General features: G+C 43.1%; 1 protein-coding gene across 2 annotated transcripts; it reads left to right on the top strand.

The window, feature by feature from the left end:
* The first annotated feature begins 12 nt into the window (after positions 1 to 12).
* On the top strand, positions 13 to 24,366 carry LOC121579562 (MICOS complex subunit MIC26). 2 transcript variants are annotated; one of them, XM_041894271.2, is made up of 10 exons: positions 13 to 113; positions 1,765 to 1,866; positions 1,975 to 2,094; positions 3,034 to 3,066; positions 22,727 to 22,781; positions 22,910 to 23,005; positions 23,290 to 23,381; positions 23,564 to 23,644; positions 23,786 to 23,871; positions 24,148 to 24,366. In XM_041894271.2, exons 1-9 carry the CDS (start codon positions 105 to 107, stop codon positions 23,834 to 23,836), a joined length of 639 nt encoding a protein of 212 aa, XP_041750205.1. In that variant the 5' UTR covers positions 13 to 104; the 3' UTR covers positions 23,837 to 23,871; positions 24,148 to 24,366. The 2 variants fall into 2 exon arrangements, with proteins under 2 accessions (XP_041750205.1, XP_041750206.1); XM_041894272.2 differs by lacking the exon at positions 3,034 to 3,066.
* The last annotated feature ends 68 nt before the right edge of the window (positions 24,367 to 24,434 follow it).

Raw genomic sequence — 24,434 nt, 5'->3', positions numbered from 1 at the left:
TTGAGGGAAGATAGCGAGTTTCGGATTGGAATGCGGCCTGAGAAGCAGCATGTCCCCTCTCGGACACCGTAAGTACTCGAAGCTTGGCACAGTAAGAAAGGATCATGTACAAGGTGAGAATATAAACTTTATGTACTGCGTAACAACTTAAATTAATTGATGTCCTATTCAGTCCTCATTGAGTTATTATCATGTGTTTGTTAATTTACTGCTTGAGTTGAATAGCGATCTGTTTCAATAAAATTAAGGGGACTCGATCCCCGGTGAAGCACAGAGGGCATAAGGACAGCGAGCCAGACACCATGATTATGAAGGGCATTGCATGAAATGCATAACACACAGTATACATTTTTCTTCATTATGTCGGAGTCATTCATACTCATACTTAAGAGTTTCTAGCGCTTTGAGGTAGCTATCTCTTGTCACTCATGCATAGCCAACTAAAGTGAAAAGTGAGACTACTCAGCTAGTTTTTCAAACTTATTTATCCAGTGAGTTTACATTTACATTACATTTTACATTTTAGTCATTTAGCAGACGCTCTTATCCAGAGCGACTTACAGTTAGCACGTACATTATTTTATCGAACCCACAACCCTGGCGTTGCAAACGCCATGCTCTACCAACTGAGCTACATCCCCTACCATCTTGTCATGTTGCTACAGTGTGGAAATTCGAAAACATGCTTTTTGCCAGTGGTTCCCAACCAGGGGTACTAGGATTAGATTAGACGTTTTATTTCTATTTAGTCACATGCACAGGGTCACAGAGTACAGTGAAATAGTAGTTAATAGGGTAGGAAGTGTGTGTGTGTGTGTGTGTGTGTGTGTGGTGGTGTGTGTGTGGGGGGGAGTTTGGGAACCACTGCTTAGGCTAGAAGTTCATGACCCCTGTAGCTCAGTTGGTAGAGCATGGCGCTTGCAATGCCAGAGTTGTGGGTTTGTTTCCCACGGGGGGCCAGTATGAAAATGTATGCATTCACTAACTGTAAGTCGCTCTGGATAAGAGCGTCTGCTAAATTACTAAAAATGTAAATGAACTGGACAGACACTCGATAGACTGGTACTGTCACATGCCTACTTAATGGGATGAACAATATACTTTTTTTTTTACACTAGATGGCGACATTGATCTTCTGTAAGACTTGAGGGCCACAATTCTCAATTCCATTACAACTTCTAGCTTCTACTCATTGGGTGTTTCCTTGTCTGAACATACTGCTGGACAGGTGAAACTTGCAACATTGTGATGGCCTCACTAGGTAATAGCCTGGCTGACGCGATTCACATTACTCACAGCGAGACCTACCATCTTTGTGTGAGAGGGTGTAGACCAAACTGTTGTGGCGAATTTCCACCTGAGACTTACCCTGGTGTTTTACCAAAAAGGATCAGATTTTTGTTTCCAGCTCCACGACCCAGCTCCAGTGTCTCACTGGGCCATGGCCTCAGTGGACCTGCTCTGACTTGGGGCCAAGGCCAGGCCACTGGTACTTTTCAGCTTGCATTTAAATAACAATGGCTAACTGAACATGGGTTAACACGTTCCACGGTTAACACCTTCTCACAAAGCAACTGTCTTGATGATGCAGACGTTGTCGATTCCGCTCGCCCCAAGTCTTGTGTCACACTCCTGATTGAAATATAGTTCCCGAAAAATAACACTAGAGCTTACATTAACATAAACACTAGCAACACACTGGTGTGGGGTAAGTCTCAGGTGGAAATGCGCCATTGATGTCCCAGTCATTCTGTGTCTTCCCAGGTAGCAGGGGTGGCTGCTGTGCCTGGAACTCTCTGCCTGATGTCAGGGACTGTGTTTGCTGCCACCGAGGACAATCCAAATGTCACCTTAAATACAGATGAGGTACTGCATTGTGCACATAATCACACTTTCTGGAGTCTTTCAGCATACGTCCAATCTGAGGTAAGCCAACATTGAGATGAGGTAACTGACCCATGTTGTTTGTTGCAGCTCTCCCTCTACACTACACCACAGCAGAAGTTCCGCTATGTGGAGCCAGAGATAGGGCACTTGGAGCAAGGTGTTACCACTCTAAGGAAACTGGCAGAGCCCTACGCTACTTTTTGTCAGGTACATTGATAACCCTACTCACCAGTGAGCTACTGGGTGACAGTCATTCTTTCCTCTGTTAGGAACAGTCTTTCCTATCAGAAAATAAGGACAGTTGTTGGGTGTTTGTTTAGATATGTAACTTAGATTAGAACTTCACATGGGCACTGAAATGTGAAACGTTTTTGCCCTGCTTTACATGATCATCCCAGCTGCTTTTACATATTTTACTATGCACCCCTGCAAAGATTTACTGTGATTATTTGTGACTGGTAAATATTAACTACAGTAGGTCTCACTAATGTCAATTCATCTCGATTTCTCTTTGAATATCAACAGTACTTGTTTTCCCAGAGATCAGTTAATATTTACTGGTATTCCTATGTGTCTAGAGCTATAGTACATCCTGTTTCACCATGGCCAGTAAATCTGTACTGTGTTTCACCATGGCCAGTAAATCTGTACTGTGTTTCACCATGGCCAGTAAATCTGTACTGTGTTTCACCATGGCCAGTAAATCTGTACTGTGTTTCACCATGGCCAGTAAATCTGTACTGTGTTTCACCATGGCCAGTAAATCTGTACCGTGTTTCACCATGGCCAGTAAATCTGTACTGTGTTTCACCATGGCCAGTAAATCTGTACTGTGTTTCACCATGGCCAGTAAATCTGTACTGTGTTTCACCATGGCCAGTAAATCTGTACTGTGTTTCACCATGGCCAGTAAATCTGTACTGTGTTTCACCATGGCCAGTAAATCTGTACTGTGTTTCACCATGGCCAGTAAATCTGTACCGTGTTTCACATGGACCAGTAAACCTTTACTGTGATTCCATGCTGCAATCAATAATCATTGCACATGTTGAAATGATTTTGTCTTTCTCCTATGAAGTTTTAGTCGTGATTGTGCTGCTCTGCTTCTGCCCCTGTGGTCACACCAATGATCTGCTCCCCTTTCAGCAAACAAGCCATTTGGCAGTGGAAAATGTTCAGGTACTCCCCCATAGCCACGCACACATACACTTCAAATCAAATCAAATCAAGCTTTATTTTTACAGCACATTTCAGACATGGAATGCAACGCAATGTGCTTTACAGGAAAAACACTAATAAAAAACAATGAAAATAAAAGCTGAAATATTTACTACACAACAAATATAAGATAAAAACAAAATAATGACAAACTGAACAACTAAAAAATACCCTTTTTAGCAATGCTAACAATATGTGTTTTAAGATCTCTTTTAAATATGTCCACAGTTTCGGCCCCCATCAGGTTCTCTGGCAGGCCGTTCCAGAGGCTGGGGGCATAATAACTAAAGGGTGCCTCTCCATGCCTCTTGGTCTTAGGCTTTGGGATCATTAAAAGGCCAGTGCCAGAGGACCTGAGGGTACATAACTCAAAGGCACATAACTCAAAGGCATGCCTGATATGTATTGGGGTGCACAATCGTGGATTGATTTAAAAACCAACTGAAGAATCTTAAAACGTATTCGAAAACTCACAGGCAGCCAGTGCAGAGACATTAAAACCGGTGTAATGTGTGCTCTCCGTCTGGTCTTGGTCAGTACCTATGCTGCAGCATTCTGTATGTTTTGCAGTTGACCAATGGCTTTTTTGGGTAGACCAGACAGGAGAACATTACAGTAGTCAAGCCTGCTTGTAATAAAAGCCTGGATGATTCTCTCTGTATCAGCCTGAGAGAGAAACGGCCGCACCTTGGCAATGTTCCTCATCTGGTAAAAAGCTATTATGGTCACATTCCTAATGTGTGATTCTACATTTTGTTCAGAATCTAAAATAACACCTAGGTTTAGATGAGGAAAGTTCACATAGGTTTGCAGGGGTAGGATTTATCAGGCCATCAATGGTCGAGAAGAGCACTCAAATTATTCTGATTAATAGTGATCAAGTTAGAAAAATGAGCCCATCTGGCATTTCTAATTGCCTTGTTATATATGCCAAGTTGCTCTCTCAGAATATCATATTGGACCTACAACTTTGACTTTCTCCACTTCCGCTCTGCAATTTCTCTTTAATTGATTCGTTTCCTCACTCATCCAAGGGGCTCTCCGTTTGGATGTGGCCTTTTTCAACTTTACTGGAGCTATGGCATCAATGGTTGCCCTTAATTTGCTATTAAAGTTATCAACTAAATCATCACAAGAGGAAGGCAGAATAGGTGGTGGAGTATTGTTCATACACTCAACAAAATCTGTAGCAACTTCAGAGGTAAGATAGCGTTTCTTAATAATGCGTTCAATATTACCCTGTCCTATGGGCAACATTGTAGTAAAAAATACACAGTGATGATCAGATAACGCAACAATAGAGGATATGTCAATAGAAAGCCCCTTGGTAATAAGTATGGCCGCAGTTATCGGTGGACCCAGTAACATGTTGGATAAAGTCCATAGAGCTCAAAATATTCATAAATTCAATGGCCTTGGTCAGTCTCTGTGATGTGGTGATTTGAAGGAGTCAGGCACAGGAGGGTAAATCACAGAATAACAGGATTTATTCCGGAATACAGAGTTACGCAATAAAGCGTCAAAACAGTCCAGTGCTCAAAACAGGCGCACTGAAACCAATAAGGCACACAGGGAAAATAACCTGGTGATACAAAATACAAGGAGCTCCACCAAGCTTCACTAATCTCACAATATACAATCACACACAAAGACAAGGGGGCAGAGGGAACACTTAAACAGGTACTGAAGAGGGGATATGAACCAGGTGTGTGTAATAAACAAGACAAAACAAATGGAATGATGAGATGAGGAGCGGCAGTGGCTAGAAGGCCGGTGACGACGAACATCGAAGCCTGCCCGAACAAGGAGAGGAGGCAGCCTCGGAGGAAGTCGTGATAGTCTCTTTGTCAACATGAATATTAAAATCACCAAACACAATGATTTTATCATAGTTCGCAAGGACAATAGACAATAGTTCAGATAAATCAGTAAAGAAAGTGGGGCAGTGCTTTGGTGGCCTATACAGGGTTATGGTCAGCACTGATGGCTGACTTTTAAATAGTATAGCACGATGCTCAAAATACCCAAAGTCGCCAAACGAAATGTCCTTACAGCTGAGAGCATTAGTAAAAATAGAGGCTGTCCCCCCCACCCGTTTTCCCTTTTCTGATAGAGTAAAAAGCTGTAGTCCAGAGGGGAGGCTTCAATAAGAGCGGCACTTCAGTCTGATGACAGCCATGTTTCAGTGGGAAACATGCATTCAACTTTGCGCTCAGTATTGAGGTCATTCACAAGAAAGGTTTTACTTGTAATTGCTCTAACATTTAAAAGCGCCATATTCAATGAGTGTGGGCACCTCTGCCCCTGGGGCATCTGCCTCGAGGTAACCAAATGATTAACGTTACAACCACGTTTTCTGACAGTCTCCAATCTATCAGAATGGTAGGAGATAATAGTTTGTATAAACTCACTAGAAGGCGGTGTTAATGGAACATAAATTAGGTTACTTACAATAACCATAGTGCCATTTCTACAGGAGTTGATATGCTTTCCATGTCCTGTTGCGTATTCTGACAGGGAGAACTGGAGCACTACCAGACCCTGTCCGTCACTCTCTAGAACAGTTTGCGATGTTGCTGGAAATAATCCTCGAACCCCTGTTGTTAGCGTGAATCCTGTCTCTTTTAAAACGTGCTGGTTCCTCCCACAGCAAATCAAAGTTGTCACAAAAATAGTCTTCATGTACTCGTTCAGGGCAAAGAGTCGGCTTAAACGTTCCAAACCCCTTCGGTAGCAGGGAGGTGGCCAGAGATAATTATTATCTTTCCTGTGCTAGCGAGGGTGTTTAAAAATGTTTTGTAGTCCTCCCTCAGTTCCTCAGATCGCCTAAAATGAAGGTAATTAAAACCTACACTACTGTTCAAAAGTTTGGGGTCATTTAGAAATGTCCTTGTTTTCCATGAAAACATACATGAAATGAGTTTGAATAGGAAATATATCAAAATGCATAGGAAATGTAGTCACTGACATGGTTAGAAATAATTACTTTTAATAGAAATAATAATTGTGTCCTTCAAACTTTGCTTTTGTCAAAGAATCCTCCATTTGCAGCAATTACAGCCTTGCAGACCTTTGGCATTCTAGTTACCTTTGGTAATCTGAAGAGATTTCACCTCATGCTTCCTGAAGCACCTCCCACAAGTTGGATTGGCTTGATGGGCATTTCTTACGGTCAAGCTGCTCCCACAACAGCTCAATAGGGTTGAGATCTGGTGACTGTGCTGGCCACACCATTATAGACAGAATACCAGCTGACTGCTTCTTCCCTAAATAGTTATTGCATAGTTTGGAGCTGTGCTTTGGGTCATTGTCCTGTTGTAAGAGGAAATTGGCTCCAATCAAGCGGCGTCCACAGGGTATGGCATGGCATTACAAAATGGAGTAATAATAATAATAATATGCCATTTAGCAGACGCTTTTATCCAAAGCGACTTACAGTCATGCGTGCATACATTTTTTTTTTTTTTTGTGTGTATGGGTGGTCCCGGGGATCGAACCCACTACCTTGGCGTTACAAGCACCGTGCTCTACCAGCTGAGCTACAGAGGATAGCCTTCCTTCTTCAAGATCCCTTTTACCCTGTACAAATCTCCCACTTTACCACCACCAAAGCACCCCCAGACCATCACATTGCCTCCACCATGCTTGACAGATGGCATCAAGCGCTCCTCCAGCATCTTTTCATTTGGTCTGCGTCTCACAAATGTTCTTCTTTGTGATCCGAACACCTCTGTCCAGTGTCTGTGTTCTTTTGCCCATCTTAATCTTTTATTTTTATTGGACAGTCTGAGATATGGCTTTTTCTTTGCAACTCTGCCTAGAAGGTCAGAATCCCGAAGTCGCCTCTTCACTGTTGACGTTGAGACTGGTGTTTTGCTGGTACTATTTAATGAAGCTGCCAGTTGAGGACCTGTGAGGCGTCTGTTTCTCAAACTAGACACTCTAATGTATTTGTCCTCTTGCTCACTCTAATGTATCTATTCTGGTTAGAGCCAATTTGCTGTGTTCTGTGTACGGAGTAGTACAAAGCATTGTACGAGATCTTCAGTTTCTTGGCAATTTCTCACATGGAATAGCCTTCATTTCTCAGAACAAGAATAGACTGACGAGTTTCAGAAGAAAGTTATTTGTTTCTGGCCATTTTGATTCTGTAATCGAACCCACAATTGCTGATGCTCCAGATACTCAACTAGTCTCAAGAAGGCCAGTTTTATTGCTTCTTTATTCAGCACAACAGTTTTCAGCTGTGCTAACATAATTGCAAAAGGGTTTTCTAATGATCAATTAGCCTTTTAAAATTATAAACTTGGATTAGCAAACACAACGTGCCATTGGAACACAGGACTGATGGTTGCTGATAATGGGCCTCTGTACGCCTATGTAGATATTCCATAAAAAATCAGCCGTTTCCAGCTACAATAGCCATTTACAACATTAACAATGTCTACACTGTATTTCTGATCAATTTGATGTTATTTTAATGGACAAAAAAATTGCTTTTCTTTCCAAAACAAGGACATTTTTAAGTGACCCCAAACTTGTATAACAGTTAGTTGTCTGATTTACCCTTCTAATTCCCTTTCCAATTACTCTAGAGGCGGACACTCATATGGTCCCCTAAGCACCGGCACTGACATGGGTCGACCGTAAGCATTTCATGCGGTGTTAGATGCGTTATTATGTTAGCTTGCATGCGATAGCTCATTAGTGCCAGAGGTGAAGCCCAAAAAACAAAACAACACTGCCTGTTAAATCCAAATAACAAATTAAATTAGAATGATAACCCTTGATAACATCTTCACTTAATTGTATCCCATAAGGTAATTCAAGAAATAGTAAAACTGACTAGCGACAGGTGTCCCTCATTCAGGGCTAGCTCTCTCTCTGTCCTTGTCATGGTCCAAATCACACATAGGCCTATTGCTAAATTATAAACTTCTAATCATTAGTGTTTACATTCTACACTTAAATCTCACACAATGTCTCTAGGCTTTCTAGTGAGGGTGATCAGGCCTCACCAGAAAGTCAGAACAGAGGTCAGAGGTCATTCAACCCCATTTAAGTGAGTGTCTCTTTCCCTTTTCTTCCACCTTTACCTCAGATAGTATTTAACGATATTTCAAACATTTCCAAAAAAAAATTGTACCAGGTTTACATTGGGTTTTTCAGTACATTTCTTATCAGGAGAATTTACATGTGTGCAATCAGACCTCTGGCAATAGAAACTTCAGAAAATTTAATGTATGTGCCCTTTAAGGTGTATTATTTCTAACCTGTGAAAAATCCATTAAACCAAAAATAAAAACCCTACACAACTAACAAATATTCATAATAGGTGGGTTGTGTGTGCTGGTGTGTGTGGTAAAACGTAGGGCAAAAACAAACAAATGGCCAGGCCTTATTTAATTCGGTAGCTCCCTCTTACGGCCTACTTAAAAGACTGCCACATTTTACTAACTGCTCTCCTCAGCTCACAGACTCAGGAAACATTCCAATGAGAGATTATGAAATCCCCATTCTCCTGGAAAATAAAGTATGCATTTCGTTAACATTCACTATAGTACATCTTAATCAGCCACCCAAACGTTTTAACTACTAACAAAACATGAAGATAATTCCACTGTACTCCATCAAATTATGAATTGTTTGTTTCAATCTAATTCCTTGTGTATATAAATTGCTGTCCTTTGTAAGTAAACACAAACAAGTGTCTACTTTCTTATGCTAAAGGTACACTAAAAAGTGCTCCACATAAGTCTAATACTGAGAACCATTTTGCATCTGGTGGAATGTTTGTTAACAGTGTGTGTGGATTGGGTACCTCTGCTTTATAGTCTTGAACTACCTCATTCACTGCTCTCAGGTCATGAACCAGTCTCCACATCTGTTTGTCTGCCTTTAGTACTGGTAGCAGTGGCATGTTACAGTCACTCTGGGTTTTAACTCCTGCTTTTATCAGTCCCTCTATTGTAGCTTGAATTCCTGCCTCTGCTTTCGGTGTCATTGGGTATTGCTGTTTCCATGGGGGTCTTGTGTCTGCCTTTACTTTAATGCAAATTGGATTAGCTGATTTTACCCAACCCACAGCTGTATCACGTTTTGCCCATAAGTCTTCTGTAATCATACTTTTCATTTGTTTCCTTAGCTTTTCTTGTTTTGTTTCTTCCTTAACTACTGGCATCTGTCTTTCCCCATTTATTTCCACTTCCTGTGGTTTCCCCATCAGTTCTGAAAAGCATAGGACTTTAATTAGGTTTTTGTCAACAGACTGGAAGATTAATGGATTCTCTGTTTATACCCACTGTGTATTTTTAGCCTTTTTCATCATTGGTCCTAGATCTTTTGCCTGATATCCCTCAGCCACTAAAAGTGTTATGTGAGGTTCTGTTCCTGGTATTTCAAACCAGGTCTGTATGATATCAGATCCTGGAGCATCTTGTGCTTCCATTGCTGCCCCTTGTTTCCCTCTTATAAAATATTGTGATCTCATGGAAGCCGGTTTACCCCATGCCTTCCTCAACCATAGTTGTTCTAGCAAATTATTTTGATCTGGGTCATATTGCAGTGTACAATGAGAGCCTAATTTTGGTAATCTCATTTCTGGAACTTGAGCCCTGATACATTTTCCCAATTTCTTTAGGACCTCTTGTATTGGTGATTCTATATTCCCTATCCAGTATACATTTTTTTTTTTTTTCTGTAGCCATCATCATCTGTGGACGTACACCTTCCTGATCTATTATTAGTCCCTCTGATGTTTGGATGCCCATTCTACACAGTGCATCTCTCCCTAATAGATTAACTGGAGTTTGTTCTGATACTAATACAGGTAGCTTTTCCTCCTGCTTCTAGTTTTACTGGAACTGTCATAGGTATTAGCTGCATTTGTCCAGAAAATCCTACTGTCTTTGCCTGACATGGGGAGGTGAGAGGTATAATTTGGACTTACATTTTTGTCATTTAGCAGACGCTCTTATCCAGAGCAACTTACAGTTTTAGTGAGTGCATACATTTTTCATACTGGCCCCCCGTGGGAATCGAACCCACAACCCTGGCATTGCAAGCGCCATGCTCTACCAACTGAGCTACAGGAGGCCCACTTACACATGAGTAAGTTGCTCCAGTATCTATCATCATGGGTGTGCCTCTATTGTTCACCTGAACCTGCAGCATAGGTTCTTCTTCAGCCTGCATAGTTACTGCCACTAGCTGACCCTCCCCTCTAGGATTCTCTGGGCATCCCTAGTATCCCTGGTTTGGTCCTCCCCATGGGTTCACAGGGCCTGAGCTGGTGTCATTTATTTGCCAATTACCCTGTTGTGGTTGCTTGGGAAGCCATGGGTTGGTAGGACAATTCCTTCTTATATGTCCTGATTGATGACACCCCCAGCAGACACCAGGTGGTCTTCCTGGTCCACCATTTTGGTATGTCTGCTGCTGTGATTGGTGCCCTTGATTCCTTGTTTTGCCACTGCCCAGGGGATTGTTGTGTATACACATTCACTACTGGTATGGCAGGAGCTCTTTGGCCTTGTGGTTGAGACAGTGGTTGTGAACCTCCCTGGAGAACAGGTGCCATGTCACCCTCTTCTGGCAGTACTGGAGTAATCACTGGGGATTGTGTTTTCTTTTTGTCCTTTCTTGTCAGCTCTTCCAGCTGCATTTGTCCCAGTTTTCTCAGAATGTCTCTCCACTGCTTCGCCAGTTTCCATTCATCCCTCCTGTATTTCTCCATTGTGTGGATAATATGGTCGCAGAACTCCTTGCGTGACCTTGACGTTGGTCCCACCACATCTTCCGGTCTGCTTCTGACAGGCGTTGGCATTGCTTCCATCAGTGATGTCCTGAATAGTGTTGTCACCAGTGGATCCCCCTCTGGGTCTTTTTCTGTTTCTTGTCGCCACCTCTTGAGCTGGTCGTCTAGGTAACTTGCAGGGTTTTCGTTATCCCCAAATGGTTCCCCTCTCAGTGCTTTAGGGTCTATTTTGGCCGGATACTCTCTTCTCAGAGTGTGCCATAGTCCTGGCCTATAATTGTCAAAGGCCATCCAGTAATGTCCTCCGCACCGCCTGTATGAGCCCACCCGCATGCAACAGGTCCTCCATCTTGGCCACTCCCACCACCCTGGTCAGCAATGCCTTCAAATCTCCCACCGAGTAGCTTCCCCATTGTTTGTTCTTCAAATGTTCTAATCCATTTTCCTGCTCCTTCATGTATGTTTGGCAGTCTAGTCACCAGGCCTTCCAGGTCCTGTGAACCCCAAGGCACATAGTGAACCTGTGTCCCCTTTACCAATACTGGGATACTGGGCTCCGTACTTGTCTGGCTTTTTTACTGTTCTTCTGTTTCTTAATTCTCTTTTAGATTTTTCCTGGTGGGCTTGTAATGCCTCACCTAATTCTGTTACTATAGATTTGCCTCCCATAGCCCCTTGCTGTGATAATTGTACCTCTGTCTCACTCTGTTCTTGCTCAGAGTCAGTACACTGTTTTAGTTCCTCATCTTCCTCATTACTTGCATCATCCCACTCGCTCTGTCCATCACCGTCTTGTTCATCTATCCCATAATTTTCCAGTTTGGTCAACATGCCCCTCAGTCCCTCATAACAGTCTATGAAAATGTATGCACTCACTAACTGTAAGTCACTCTGGATAAGAGCGTCTGCTAAATGACTAAAATGTAAAATGTAAATGTATGTCTAAGTGTGATCCTCTTTCTCTTTTTGGGGTGGAAGCCTGCTGCTTCCCCTTTTTTCTCCTTCTATCTCTACATTTCCTGTTATTGAGACTAGTCCTGTGACCTGAGGATACTGCCCCCCTTGTGTGTATGGTGGTGGTGCAGTTAAGCAAGCCTTTTTTGGTTCTCTCTTTTTTTCCATTATTCCCTTTCTCTCTCCTGTTTTATAGTTCTTTATTAGGGCATCCATGTCCTCACACACTGTCACATCAAAATGCATTCCTTTGGCCATTTTGTTGCTATTTTTCTGGTTCTTAGTTCCCATTTATCAGATATTCTCTGGGAACCTTTTCTTCATGATTTCTACTGGTGTTCCTGCCATCTCTATTCCCTCTATTCTTGGTCTCCCTGATGTTAGCCTTATGTTTGGTTCAGTGTCTATATTAGGGTGTAAAGTCAACAATATTTTCCTTACTGTTTTTCTTGTACCTAATTGTTCCCTTATTATTGTTGCTCGTTTTGGAATAACCCACTGAACTTCTCTCAATACTATAGACACTTCTATTTGTGGTTCTATTATTCTGGTATCGTTACTGGATCAATGACATAGGTAATAGGTGTTTCGTATTAGATTGTGCCCCGATCCGATAATGTTATCATTGTAGCCTATTGCATTAATTTAGTCAAAATATAAATTTGTGGTTTAACAAATCTAGAACCTAAAAAGAGTTGGTGCTGTCCCATCAGCATAATAGTCAAAGCTACCTGCAATCCACTGTTCCACGTAACGGAAATAGATTATCGTTTTAGAATTCATTAAATGTTTGGATAAATCACTGGTGTTACGCAAACTATAGAATTGAGTAATAATAATTAGAAATTGTCAAAGAATGTTTCCAATTCAACTTCCCTATTAACTTACTTTCCTTTGTTATCAATTAAGATCATGGCAACAGCTCTATTGCAATTGCCAGTCTGCTATTATTAGAAGTCAGTAGAGTTAGGTAACTGTCTTTTCTGATTAGGCTACAGGTAACAAAACAAACACTTGCTATAGTGGACAAGCATATATTTAATTAATATCCATATTTAATTCAATATTTTAAATTACAACCCTATTCACAGTAGTTTAAGCTAGCAAACCATTAGGCAACGCAAAAAATGACTACCTCGAATATGTTCCGCTATTCATGTTGAATAAGTGAGTCTTTCAATTTGAACCAAGCAAGCTGCCAAATCGTCCAGTCTTACATCACAAAATAAACACTGGCTGTTCTATCAATCTAAGCAACCCATGGCCATAGTCTAATTATAATCGGAAACCCAGATTTTAGTCAGTAATGCAGAACCTACAGTGGGGAAAACAAGTATTTAGTCAGCCACCAATTGTGCAAGTTCTCCCACTTAAAAAGATGAGAGAGGCCTGTAATTTTCATCATAGGTACACGTCAACTATGACAAACAAATTGAGAATTTTTTTTCCAGAAAATCACATTGTAGGATTTTTAATGAATTTATTTGCAAATTATGGTGGAAAATAAGTATTTGGTCACCTACAAACAAGCAAGATTTCTGGCTCTCACAGACCTGTAACGTCTTCTTTAAGAGGCTCCTCTGTCCTCCACTCGTTACCTGTATTAATAGCACCTGTTTGAACTTGTTATCAGTATAAAAGACACCTGTCCACAACCTCAAACAGTCACACTCCAAACTCCACTATGGCCAAGACCAAAGAGCTGTCAAAGGACACCAGAAACAAAATTGTAGACCTGCACCAGGCTGGGAAGACTGAATATGCAATAGGTAAGCAGCTTGGTTTGAAGAAATCAACTGTGGGAGCAATTATTAGGAAATGGAAGACATACAAGACCACTGATAATCTCCCTCGATCTGGGGCTCCACACAAGATCTCACCCCGTGGGGTCAAAATGATCACAAGAACGGTGAGCAAAAATCCCAGAACCACACGGGGGGACCTAGTGAATGACCTGCAGAGAGCTGGGACCAAAGTAACAAAGCCTACCATCAGTAACACACTACGCAGCCAGGGACTCAAATCCTGCAGTGCCAGACGTGTCCCCCTGCTTAAGCCAGTACATGTCCAGGCCCGTCTGAAATGTGCTAGAGTGCATTTGGATGATCCAGAAGAGGATTGGGAGAATGTCATATGGTCAGATGAAACCAAAATATAACTATTTTGGTAAAAACTCAACTCGTCGTGTTTGGAGGACAAAGAATGCTGAGTTGCATCCAAATAACACCATACCTACTGTGAAGCATGGGGGTGGAAACATCATGCTTTGGGGCTGTTTTTCTGCAAAGGGACCAGGACGACTGATCCGTGTAAAGGAAAGAATGAATGGGGCCATGTATCATGAGATTTTGAGTGAAAACCTCCTTCCATCAGCAAGGGCATTGAAGATGAAACATAGCTGGGTCTTTCAGCATGACAATGATCCCAAACACACCACCCGGGCAACGAAGGAGTGGCTTCGTAAGAAGCATTTCAAGGTCCTGGAGTGGCCTAGCCAGTCTCCAGATCTCAACCCCATAGAAAATCTTTGGAGGGAGTTGAAAGTCCGTGTTGCCCAGCGACAGCCCCAAAACATCACTGCTCTAGAGGAGATCTGCATGGAGGAATGGGCCAAAATACCAGCAACAGTGTGTGAAAACCTTGTGAAGACTTACAGAAAACGTTTGACCTGTGTCATTGCCAACAAAGGGTATATAACAAAGTATTGAGAAACTTTTGTTATTGACCAAATACTTATTTTCCACCATAATTTGCAAATAAATTCATAAAAAATCCTACAATGTGATTTTCTGGATTTTTTTTCCTCATTTTGTCTGTCATAGTTGACGTGTACCTATGATGAAAATTACAGGCCTCTCTCATCTTTTTAAGTGGGAGAACTTGCACAATTGGTGGCTGACTAAATACTTTTTTTCCCCACTGTATGTCTATTGAAATGACAAGTGAATCCCGCAAATATCCCAATTACAATGGTTTGTAGTCTTAACATCTGGCACATAACACAATTACCAGAAAATAGCCTTACAGGTCGTCCAAGTGTTTCTTTGCAAAGATCTCACATGCTCAAGGGGAATAAATTAGCAGTCAACGAGTCAAATCTACATTCATTGATTTGGAAACAGATCTAACGAGTTTAATCAAATGGATTATGTTTTCCCTTGCGACATAATGAGATTCCTTTACTACAAATCAGTTTATCATAATCTACTCCCAGTGGAACAACAACTTTAGCTACCCGGACCCTGCCCCTCAGTCATATGATCCTCCCAGAATCTTATAGACTGGTCACTACTCCCTAAACTAGCATCCCGCTCTTAATACCATCCCGCAATATTCTATGATGGGCAGTGTTGTACGGAACACCAAGATAACATTATATCAAAGCTTATTGTCCAAACTTATATCAAATTATCATACACACTTCTTTCTATATCTTATTATTCAAACTTCAGAGTGCGACTCATTTTCCACATTCATACCACTCTCATATCACATTCACACAATGTTGTTCTCAAACACGCTTAATCACTATTTGTATAACCTGCAGGAATATTTTCTTCTATAAAAGGGCCAAAATTTGGAATGTTAACCCTATCACATTTATCATTTTACTATGGTCAATTTTACCATAATCCTAAATCACCTCTACATTTTCCAAATATAATGGCCGAAACACACCCTAAAAGATTGGCCGAAATACAATGTGTAGACGTCATACAACCACACCGATACACGTGACCTGTTCCTCCAACAGGATTTATCATACCTCTCCTGGTAACGTGAGTTTTCCACACTCAGTTTGTCAATGAATATCCACGCACCATTTATTATTCTCTTCCTAATGCGAGATTGGGCAGCCCTCTCCCCACCAGAGACAGAAGCTATAAGCGACCTCAAATATAGTCCCTTTCCTGACACTTCCTCAACACAGAAAAGGCTATTATTTGTAGGATTTCTTGTTATTTTCTGATCACCCACACAGATGAGCAGTCGCCCGTGCTTAAATGAATCAGACAGAATGACCAGCAGGACGAACAAATTAATCAGACGAATTGAACAAATACATCAGATGATCAATCAAGTGACTTCGACGAGTTGAATGCACAAATTGAGTCAGACCAGTTGACCAAGATGAAAGAGTTGCTTTCGCAAACTCAAGCAGGTCCAATAAACCAGTCTTGTACAAAAGGAGTCAGACTAAACAATCGAATCAAACAAATAGATCAAGCTGATCAAATGAGCAACCTGAATGAGACAGATGAAACATCCAATCGAATCAAAACTGAATGAATCACAGTCGCTCAAGCAAACTATTCACCCGCACGAGATGAGCAGACCTGCTCTATTTAAAGCTTTCTCTATATTTTGAAGCCCTGGTGGCTATTTCAGAACGGTTCACCTACTCTGGATGACCAGCGCTACTTCCAATTATTATATTACCTACTCAGGATTACCTACTTCTTTACCTGATTGGCCCTGTCTAATTATTGCATCACTACCATAGGATGAGCAGAACTCTTTCAGACTTATGCACCACCTACCCGAGCAGCCTCTAACAATGCACTTCACGTTAGAGCGGTAGCCATAGGCAAGCTATTCACTCACACAGTACTTCTGGAATTCTAACTTTAGCTCTCCAAAACTGTATTCATAGGCACCTGTCTATGCAGTCCTCTAGTGTTATATTTTCTTAATATACCTAGAGCGGTATTCACAGGATTTTTTTACTTACAATTATCAACAATCAATAACATTGCATATACTCCTGAGTGGCGCAGTGGTCTAAGGCACTGCATCGCAGTGCTAACTGTGCCACTAGAGATCCTGGTTCGAATCCAGGCTCTGTCACAGCCGGCCGCGACCGGGAGACTCATGGGCGGCGCACAATTCGTCCAGGGTAGGGGAGGGAATGGCCGGCAGGGATGTAGCTCAGTTGATAGAGCATGCTTATTTCTCATTCCAACAAAAACTCTGTACTTTTCCTAAATTTAGCCCTTAATACTGGAGAGACCCCCAGTACCTGACCTTCAGAATCAGCTTGAGCGAATCACACAATTTCTATGTTAAAAGTAAGAACGTCGCTTACCTCTATTAACAGTGGCCACTGTATTTTTGTGTGTGATTCGTCCAGCCTCCTCCAGATGGCGCAGCACCACTGTGGTCTCTTTTCCCAGTCCCTTCGTGGTCGCCAATTATGTCGTAGAAATGTATCACTATACTTATTAAAAATCAAAGTTCTTCCAGAGTTTTTGTAGAATCAAGATAGACTTTATTACACAAAGCAACAGCCGAGTTGGTCTGCAGAGCAACTGCCTTCCCAACACTCAGCCCTCAGTTTATATACAATTCTATTCCTGCTTATTTTACATATTTCTTTAGCTTAAACCCTCCCAGTTTAGTTCCTCCACCATTGTTTCCAAGCTTTCATCTTTTGACTGCTCCGCCCACTCTCTTAATTGATGATAGTAGCGAAATCTGACTTCTCCTCCTCCTATGTATCTAGTTTGGAAACAATAGTGGCAGAACCAAGCTTTCTCGTGTAAAAAATAACAGAGCCATCTCCTGGCTCTACTCTGTTTATTCTAAAACATATCAATCAATACTTAAATATGGTTTAACCCTCCCGTTGTCCAGACTTTAAAGAAAGTATCACTGCCTCCTTCTCACAAATGATCCAAAAAATATAAAAATTAAATAAAGTTGGTTCAACACAGTGGCGGGTCATTTTGACCCTAGGACAACGGGAGGGTTAAACATGTCAGGTTCATAACCCATTCTCAACCATATACATTTAAGAAATTCCTTATGCATTGCCTCATGCATAACAGTATAATCAATTCTCAGACATGTACCATTTTCATGCATAGTGTATATTTCCCACACATAGTAAGAATGAGCAGGCCCATTCCCAAGAGCCATGTCCTGACTCTGGCTCAGGCTCCCTCCTTGTGTACCAATCGGTACCACACTTTGTATCACTCTGTACCACCCTCTGTATTCACTTAGTTGTACTGCTTGTCTTTATGATTAACTATGTTTTAACTTTATAGTCTAAAAATATGTACTATGTTTAATATATAGTTCTACTGAAAAATACAAAATATTTACTATGTTTAATATATAGTCTACAGAAAAATACCCAATAATGGCCGCATAGCAGTTGAGTGATCTCCGCTAGCCAGTGTTTCCCTGGCCAATGTGGTGCTATTAGTATGAGAGATAGAGCCTTCTCCCGCACCCTGGCTAAGGTGGGGGAAATCAGGGCCAGTGGGGGAAATGCATACAGGAGGACGCGTGGCCACTCGTGCGCCAACGCGTCCACTCCCATCGGTGCCTCCTGATCCCTCAGGGAAAAGAACAATGGATACTGAGTATTTTCCATCTACTGGAATGCCGAAGTGCATCCAAACCTGATTGGATACTTCCGGGTGAAGCTTCCACTCTCCGTATGGAGGGTTCCCCCTGGAAAGTAAATCTGCCCCCAGATTCAGTACTCAGAAAGGCAAGCTTTGAAAGATACCGAATCCAGGATTAAACCTAGGAACGAGATTGTCTGCGTGGGAATCAGAACGCTCTTTACTGTGTTTATTCTGAAACCTAGAAATGTCAGGTGTTCCAATAATAGCTGAATGTTTTATAAGACCTCTTGTCTTGATTGCCTGCACAGCAGCCAATCGTCTATGTACGTCATCAGCCGAATGCCCCTCTCTCGTGGGCTATGGCTGCCTCGGTACACTTCGTAAAAACACGAGGTGACAGAGAGGCCGAAAGGGAGCATCAGAAATTCGTAGATAACGCCTTGAAAAGCGAATCTGAGAAATTTCCTCTGAGGGGGGTATATTGAGATTTGAAAGTAAGCGTCCTTCAGGTCGACGGATACGAACCAATCGCCTGGGTGCACAGAACGTAGCAGAGCAGTGTGTGTCAACATTCTGAACGTGTACTTTCTCATGTGCCTGTTTAGAGCACATAGATCTAAGATCGGGCGTGTGCCGCCCCCCTTTTTTGGAAGCAGGAAATATCTCGAGTTAAAACCACAGTGGCTTTGCTCGGGAGGAACAATTCTTATTGCCCTTTTCCCTATTAGCGATGTGATTTCCTCCTGGAGTACACACGCTGATTCCCCCTGAGCCTGAGTGTATATGATTCCCATGAATCGAGGCATGGTGACAGTGAATTGTAGTCTGTATCCCCTGTCTATCATACCCTGTACCCAGTTTGGTGTATGACAGTTCGTGACGCACTGCGCATGTCCGGCTTCGTAGCGTATGTATGAAAAATGTATGCACTCACTAACTGTAAGTCGCTCTGGATAAGAGTGTCTGCTAAATGACTAAAATGTAAATGTAAAAAATGTAGCGGGAGAGCGCTTATGTGGCCTGTCACCATAGAAGGAGCGGTATCTCCCTCTGGTGGCGTTATAGGGAGGCACCCTGTTTGTTTAGATTTTTTGAGAAACAACATGTCTGACTGCGCGCTTGGCCTGTAGCCTGGTTGCGCTAGTGTTACAATTTTTTATGTGAACTGACATTGGCTAGTGTTTGTGAGACAAGAGGGGGGCCTTATTCGGGGCCTCCATCTGAACATTGTCTCTTCTCCTCTTTGGGCTGTACTCTGTGACCACGAACTTGGGCCCGGTACGCCGGAAAGAACACTGAAGTGCCTGGGTACTTGCACCCTGGAACAGGCTCAGGATTGGAGGAGGGGATAGAACAGTGCTTGGGGGAGACTGTTCTCGCCTCTCTGGCGATGGGGACATCACTAGGCCATTCGCTTCTTCCTCCCTACCCCCCTGGGTGGGGTTAGGGGCAGGCTGGCCTCTTGGTGCCATGGGTGGGAAGGGGGGCTTCTTAGACCAGGGGCCCTAAGGGTCCGAGGTTCTCTGCTGCCCTGGGATCGCAGCCTGGGGACCTGGGCGCCTGGGGATCTTAAAGTTTGAGGGGGGGTCGACCCGCTCCAGCCTGGGCGAAGGTGCGGCGAGGCACAGGGGAGGCACTGGGCTGTGTCTTCCCTCTTTTTCTCCTCGCACCGTTTCTGCATCATCTTAACGGTGTGACGGGAAAGGCCTTTAGGGTCTACTGGAGCATCCAGGATCTTCAGCTTCTCACTATCAGACACCGTGGATAGGTTGAGCCATCGAGCCCTCTCCTGGGATATCATGAGCAATACAGATCTCATCCCATAGACCCGGCTCTGGTGTGAGCGCTAGCTCCTCCTGTAGCTTAGCTTGGTATGCCGAGAGCATGGAGGCGGTGCTGAGAGCCCTCACCGCTGTGGCAACCGACCTGTAGACCTTCTCTGTCGCAGAGGACTGGAAGCGCTCGTACTTGGTTGGTAAGGTGGGGCCAGTCGAGGTCATGGAGGACTTCTGGCTGGGGTGTAGATGGGAAGCCACCAGGAGTTCGATGGGGGCCATGTGGGCAAGCCCAATCCCCATCATGTCAACACAGTCCAACTCCGACCCACCTTGGACAGGGTTCTTGGAGGAGAAAGGTGTACTCCAAGTACGGGTAACCTCCTCCAGTCATTCTGGGAAGACTGGCAGTAATTGCCTGGCTGCCCATTTGGCTTTGGGTAGCCTCTTACCCTCGTAGCGGGACGTGGTGGTCTCTGCTACTGAATTGGGCCAGGGAATCAAAAGTTTACTCGCAGCGCGTTTGCACACGTCCTTCAGGTCCACACCGAGAGCTGGTGGGGATTGCGCCCCGCCTGCATGTCCGGTTTCGGATTCCCCGGCAGGAGGCTTGGTGGCCTGGCCTGAGGGGATGAAGGATTCTTCGTCTCCATCTGGTGATTCCGAAAGGAGACTGTCGGAAAAACCTGTGGAGTCGTTGTCATCTCCAATCAGGAAGCCCGACAGGGGGGTTGCGAGGTCGTTACTGGAGTCTTCCAACAGCGGGGCAATGGCGTCGAGCTGGTTGCCCCAGCTAATGCTAGCCGTCGCTCCACGATCTCCCGTGGGGATATCCATCACCTCAGGGGACGCCGGCCCCCATGTTAGGGTCCTGTTGACTCAGGCTTGCTTGTCGTGCTAGCCTGCGACGGATGCTCTTCACAGTGAAGAAGGCACAGTGTGGACAGGAGCCGGGGGAGGCTAATGCTTCCTGGGCATTTTGCAGCCGAAGGCAAGTGGAGCACACCGAGTGGGTGTCCTTGGCCGATATCATGTTTCCACAAGAGCAGATTCGTGCCGAGAGCTTCTCCTCGTTTGGGGTGGCAGATGCTTTCATCGCCATAGCTTGGATGCTATGTTTTTAGCTGTCAGAAAAAACTAGCGTGGTAGGCTAGTCCAATAACTAGCGATTAATGGGTTATCTCCGACGGTGGCACTCGGTGTGATGGCCAGATACTGTTTCCGAATGGTCAGGTTAGAAAAGATAGCTTGGTGTAGCTAGTAAAGACTTTTGTTGCCGAAGTAAAAAATAAAAAAAGTGAACAAATTAGCCGTGTCACAGCTGTACCCAGTGAATAATTTTCCTCTAGCTATGGTGAAGGGAAAGGAAAATTGTCACCACCGCACAATCCCGAGAATAGTGCCTGGCGAGCTAATTGTAAGCTCACGTCTGTGGACAATTTAGCTATTTCAGGAAAATGCAGTCGTGTCGAGGTAAGCTTTCTGATGAAAAGCGAGAAGAGGTGTTTGAATGACTCAGAGACGCTGTGTCGGACCTTTTATAGGGTAGGAGGGACATCCTTCCCCGACGCACACATCTCGACATCCAGCCAATCATGGCAGGCGTAGTGTAATAAAGGCTTCTGACGAATACACTGGGGGCGTATCCCATAAGTGAAATACCGAAACTAATACTTGAAAGAGAACATCTCACACCTGACGCATTTGTGCCCAGGGATGGATAAAAACACCGGTGGGCTAGCACTGCTAGCGTAACAGGAATCTGGGACACAACTTGCGGTTCCAGCCGTAAAGGGTGACCGCGTCGCAGAATCTGTAGCAATACAAACTTTACCTATGATTAAAAACGATTTAATTAAAACGATTTCATAAAACCAAAAAAACGAGTGTAGACAGTACACTGTTCTGTTGCGCGCTTTGATGACGTCTGTTGCGTGATGACACACACACACACACATCATCGTAAACTCACAGAGGGGGATTGAGATTCATCTGATTAGTTGTTATGTCTAAGAGACTGGTAAAGTACTCTGTAAATCATTTTTAAAACCCATTCAGCCTCTCCATTTGTGCTCGGCCAGGCTGTTCCATTTCTGCTCTAGAAGCTTCTGTTTGTGGCTGTGATCACTGCTTCTAAGTCACCCACCTGACCTCTGCCCCATTGGCTCCTTCAGTCCGGAGATAAGCAGCTCATTAACATACAGCGCATGTTTGTCAGTACAGTGCAGTGGTTGGAACTTTATTGGTAGTTGCTCTTTTGCAGTGCAGAATGTCTTTACAACGTGTCAATGGTACACAATGTGCTGTTGGTTGATGTTTCAACTAGAGCTCCCTACTGGGTGACAGATTGACTTGTGCTTTAGGCAATAAAACCCAATTTACAAATATGGATTGTAAACAGCAAAGTAAAACGTTGTATTGTAGGTCATTCTAACTCTATTGCAGGGTAAATAAAGACAGTTCTCTTTGTAGGCAAACAGAACTGGATGAGGGTTCTAAGGGCATAGCAGTCCTACCACTAGTTATACTACCACTATAACAATCACAATACAAACAATATAAAGCATCACAAGTGCACAGTAAACTTGAATTGAAGACTACTGAGCAAGAGCATATTTACTGTGAAATATCATATTATCATATTATTAAATGTCAACTTGTTCTGTAACAATGAAAAATGAGCATTTATCCATTACTGAATGGCTCTCAATGTGCAGATAATGAACTGATGTATGTTATGTGTTCACTGTACTGTCCTCTTCTCCTGTGGGATTCAGGGTGCCATTGGAAAAGTGAAGCCCAAGGTTGAAAGTGCCATCCAATTAGGAAATGGTAAGAGAACACACACCCCATGATACACATAAAGTGCACACATTACTCATACACTGTAATGTATACCCATTTGTACAAATAGAATGTCAGTTTCAGTTTGGTAACAGAGTTACTTTCTGTTGTTTCAGAAACTTTCACATTCCTACAAAACCCTCCTGCTGAATTCTACCCCCGGGCTGGGGTCATTGGATTTGCTGGTATCCTTGGACTCTTTCTTGCAAGAGGTAAATAGTGGGTGTAAGTTTTGGGTTTGGATGAAGTGTACCCTGTTTTTGATCTCTATTGTTTTGGGGTTTATCCACTTGTTCTTGTGGTAAGCAAGCACTCTGTAAGTCTCTGTGCCAGAGGCTGGTCGAGTGGTAGAGCTGTAGTGTCCAGACCATACAAGGCCGGGGTACAAATCTCAAACCTACTGGTGCTTCCTGTTGCCCTCTCCGGCTTCCCTTTCTTGTTTCTAATCTCCTTGAATAGAAATAGTCTATGTGGTCCACTCTCTTCTGTCTTCTAGGCTCCAGGGTGAAAAAGCTGATCTATCCTACAGGACTGATGGCTGTGGGCTACTCTATGTACTACCCCCAGCAAGCCGCATCAATCGCCAAGGTGAGTGAGCGTGTCAATATGTCATGTTTTTTTTTTTTTACCTACGTGTGGGAGACAATGCATATTGTTCCATACCAAGACATAAGACAGTGTTGTAGGGTCATTCTTAATCCTGTGATGTTGGATTCTTAATGTATACTATTTTGCTTAAACCAATTTTTCGGTCCCCCTCCTTCCCACAGAACACAGGAGACTCGTTGTACGATTTCGCACTGCAGGGCTACGTTAACGTAGAGAACGTTTTCAAGTCAGTGGAGGGGAAGGTGAGCTCATCCTGTCAGGTCAAAAACTAGTTTGATCCTGAGGATGGAGATGGTACAGAATTACTGTGCAGATCAGTACAGATTATTTGGATTGGGTTGTCAAGTCTGAATTTTCACATCCTACCATGGATCCTTCCACAGCCAGTAAAAAAAGAGAAACCAGAGGAAAATAAACTAGAAGAAACCAGATAAGAAGAGCTGCAGAGGCCAAACCCTGATCGCAGCAGGTACAACAAACCTGAACTTTTCTGCACAATAACAGTCTGCCAGCACCCAACACTTTAATCATTGCCCTAGTGGTCAACCTGCAGGCTTATGTAACACTCCAATAACTTGCCACAAATGTTGTCAATTCATTGTAAATCCTTTATACTAACATTTATACCAACTTTAAGATATTATTTTGTGAGAGCAGAGAACAAACCAGTCTACTTTACATATCAGGTGCTAATGCTAGCAAAGTCTTGCAGATAAAAGGCTAACGATGAGTTCTCTCTTTTCAGATACGTTGTGATACTAGGATCAGGACAACACAAGATTAGCAGTCTTCCCAGCTCTTCCCAATGTATTTGTGACTAATGACCAGCTTTTGCACTAGCCTTTCTCTCTGGCATTTACCCAGGAGGGGGCAGAACCTATCACTAAGGTTTAAACTTGTATTGAAGGGTCGGCTTTGTGATTTGAATGTATTTATGCAGACTTGAATAAAATCTAAATTGACAGCATGGTTTTTTAAAATAAAAGGCCACGGAAAACTGTAGAGGTATTGTACATAGGCACCCTAAGCGTG

Source organism: Coregonus clupeaformis, chromosome 13 (genome assembly GCF_020615455.1).
Source record: "Coregonus clupeaformis isolate EN_2021a chromosome 13, ASM2061545v1, whole genome shotgun sequence".
NCBI classification, from domain to species: domain Eukaryota; kingdom Metazoa; phylum Chordata; class Actinopteri; order Salmoniformes; family Salmonidae; genus Coregonus; species Coregonus clupeaformis.
The sequence above is the reverse complement of the archived record's forward strand: the minus strand, read 5'-3'. Positions and strand labels throughout refer to the sequence as shown.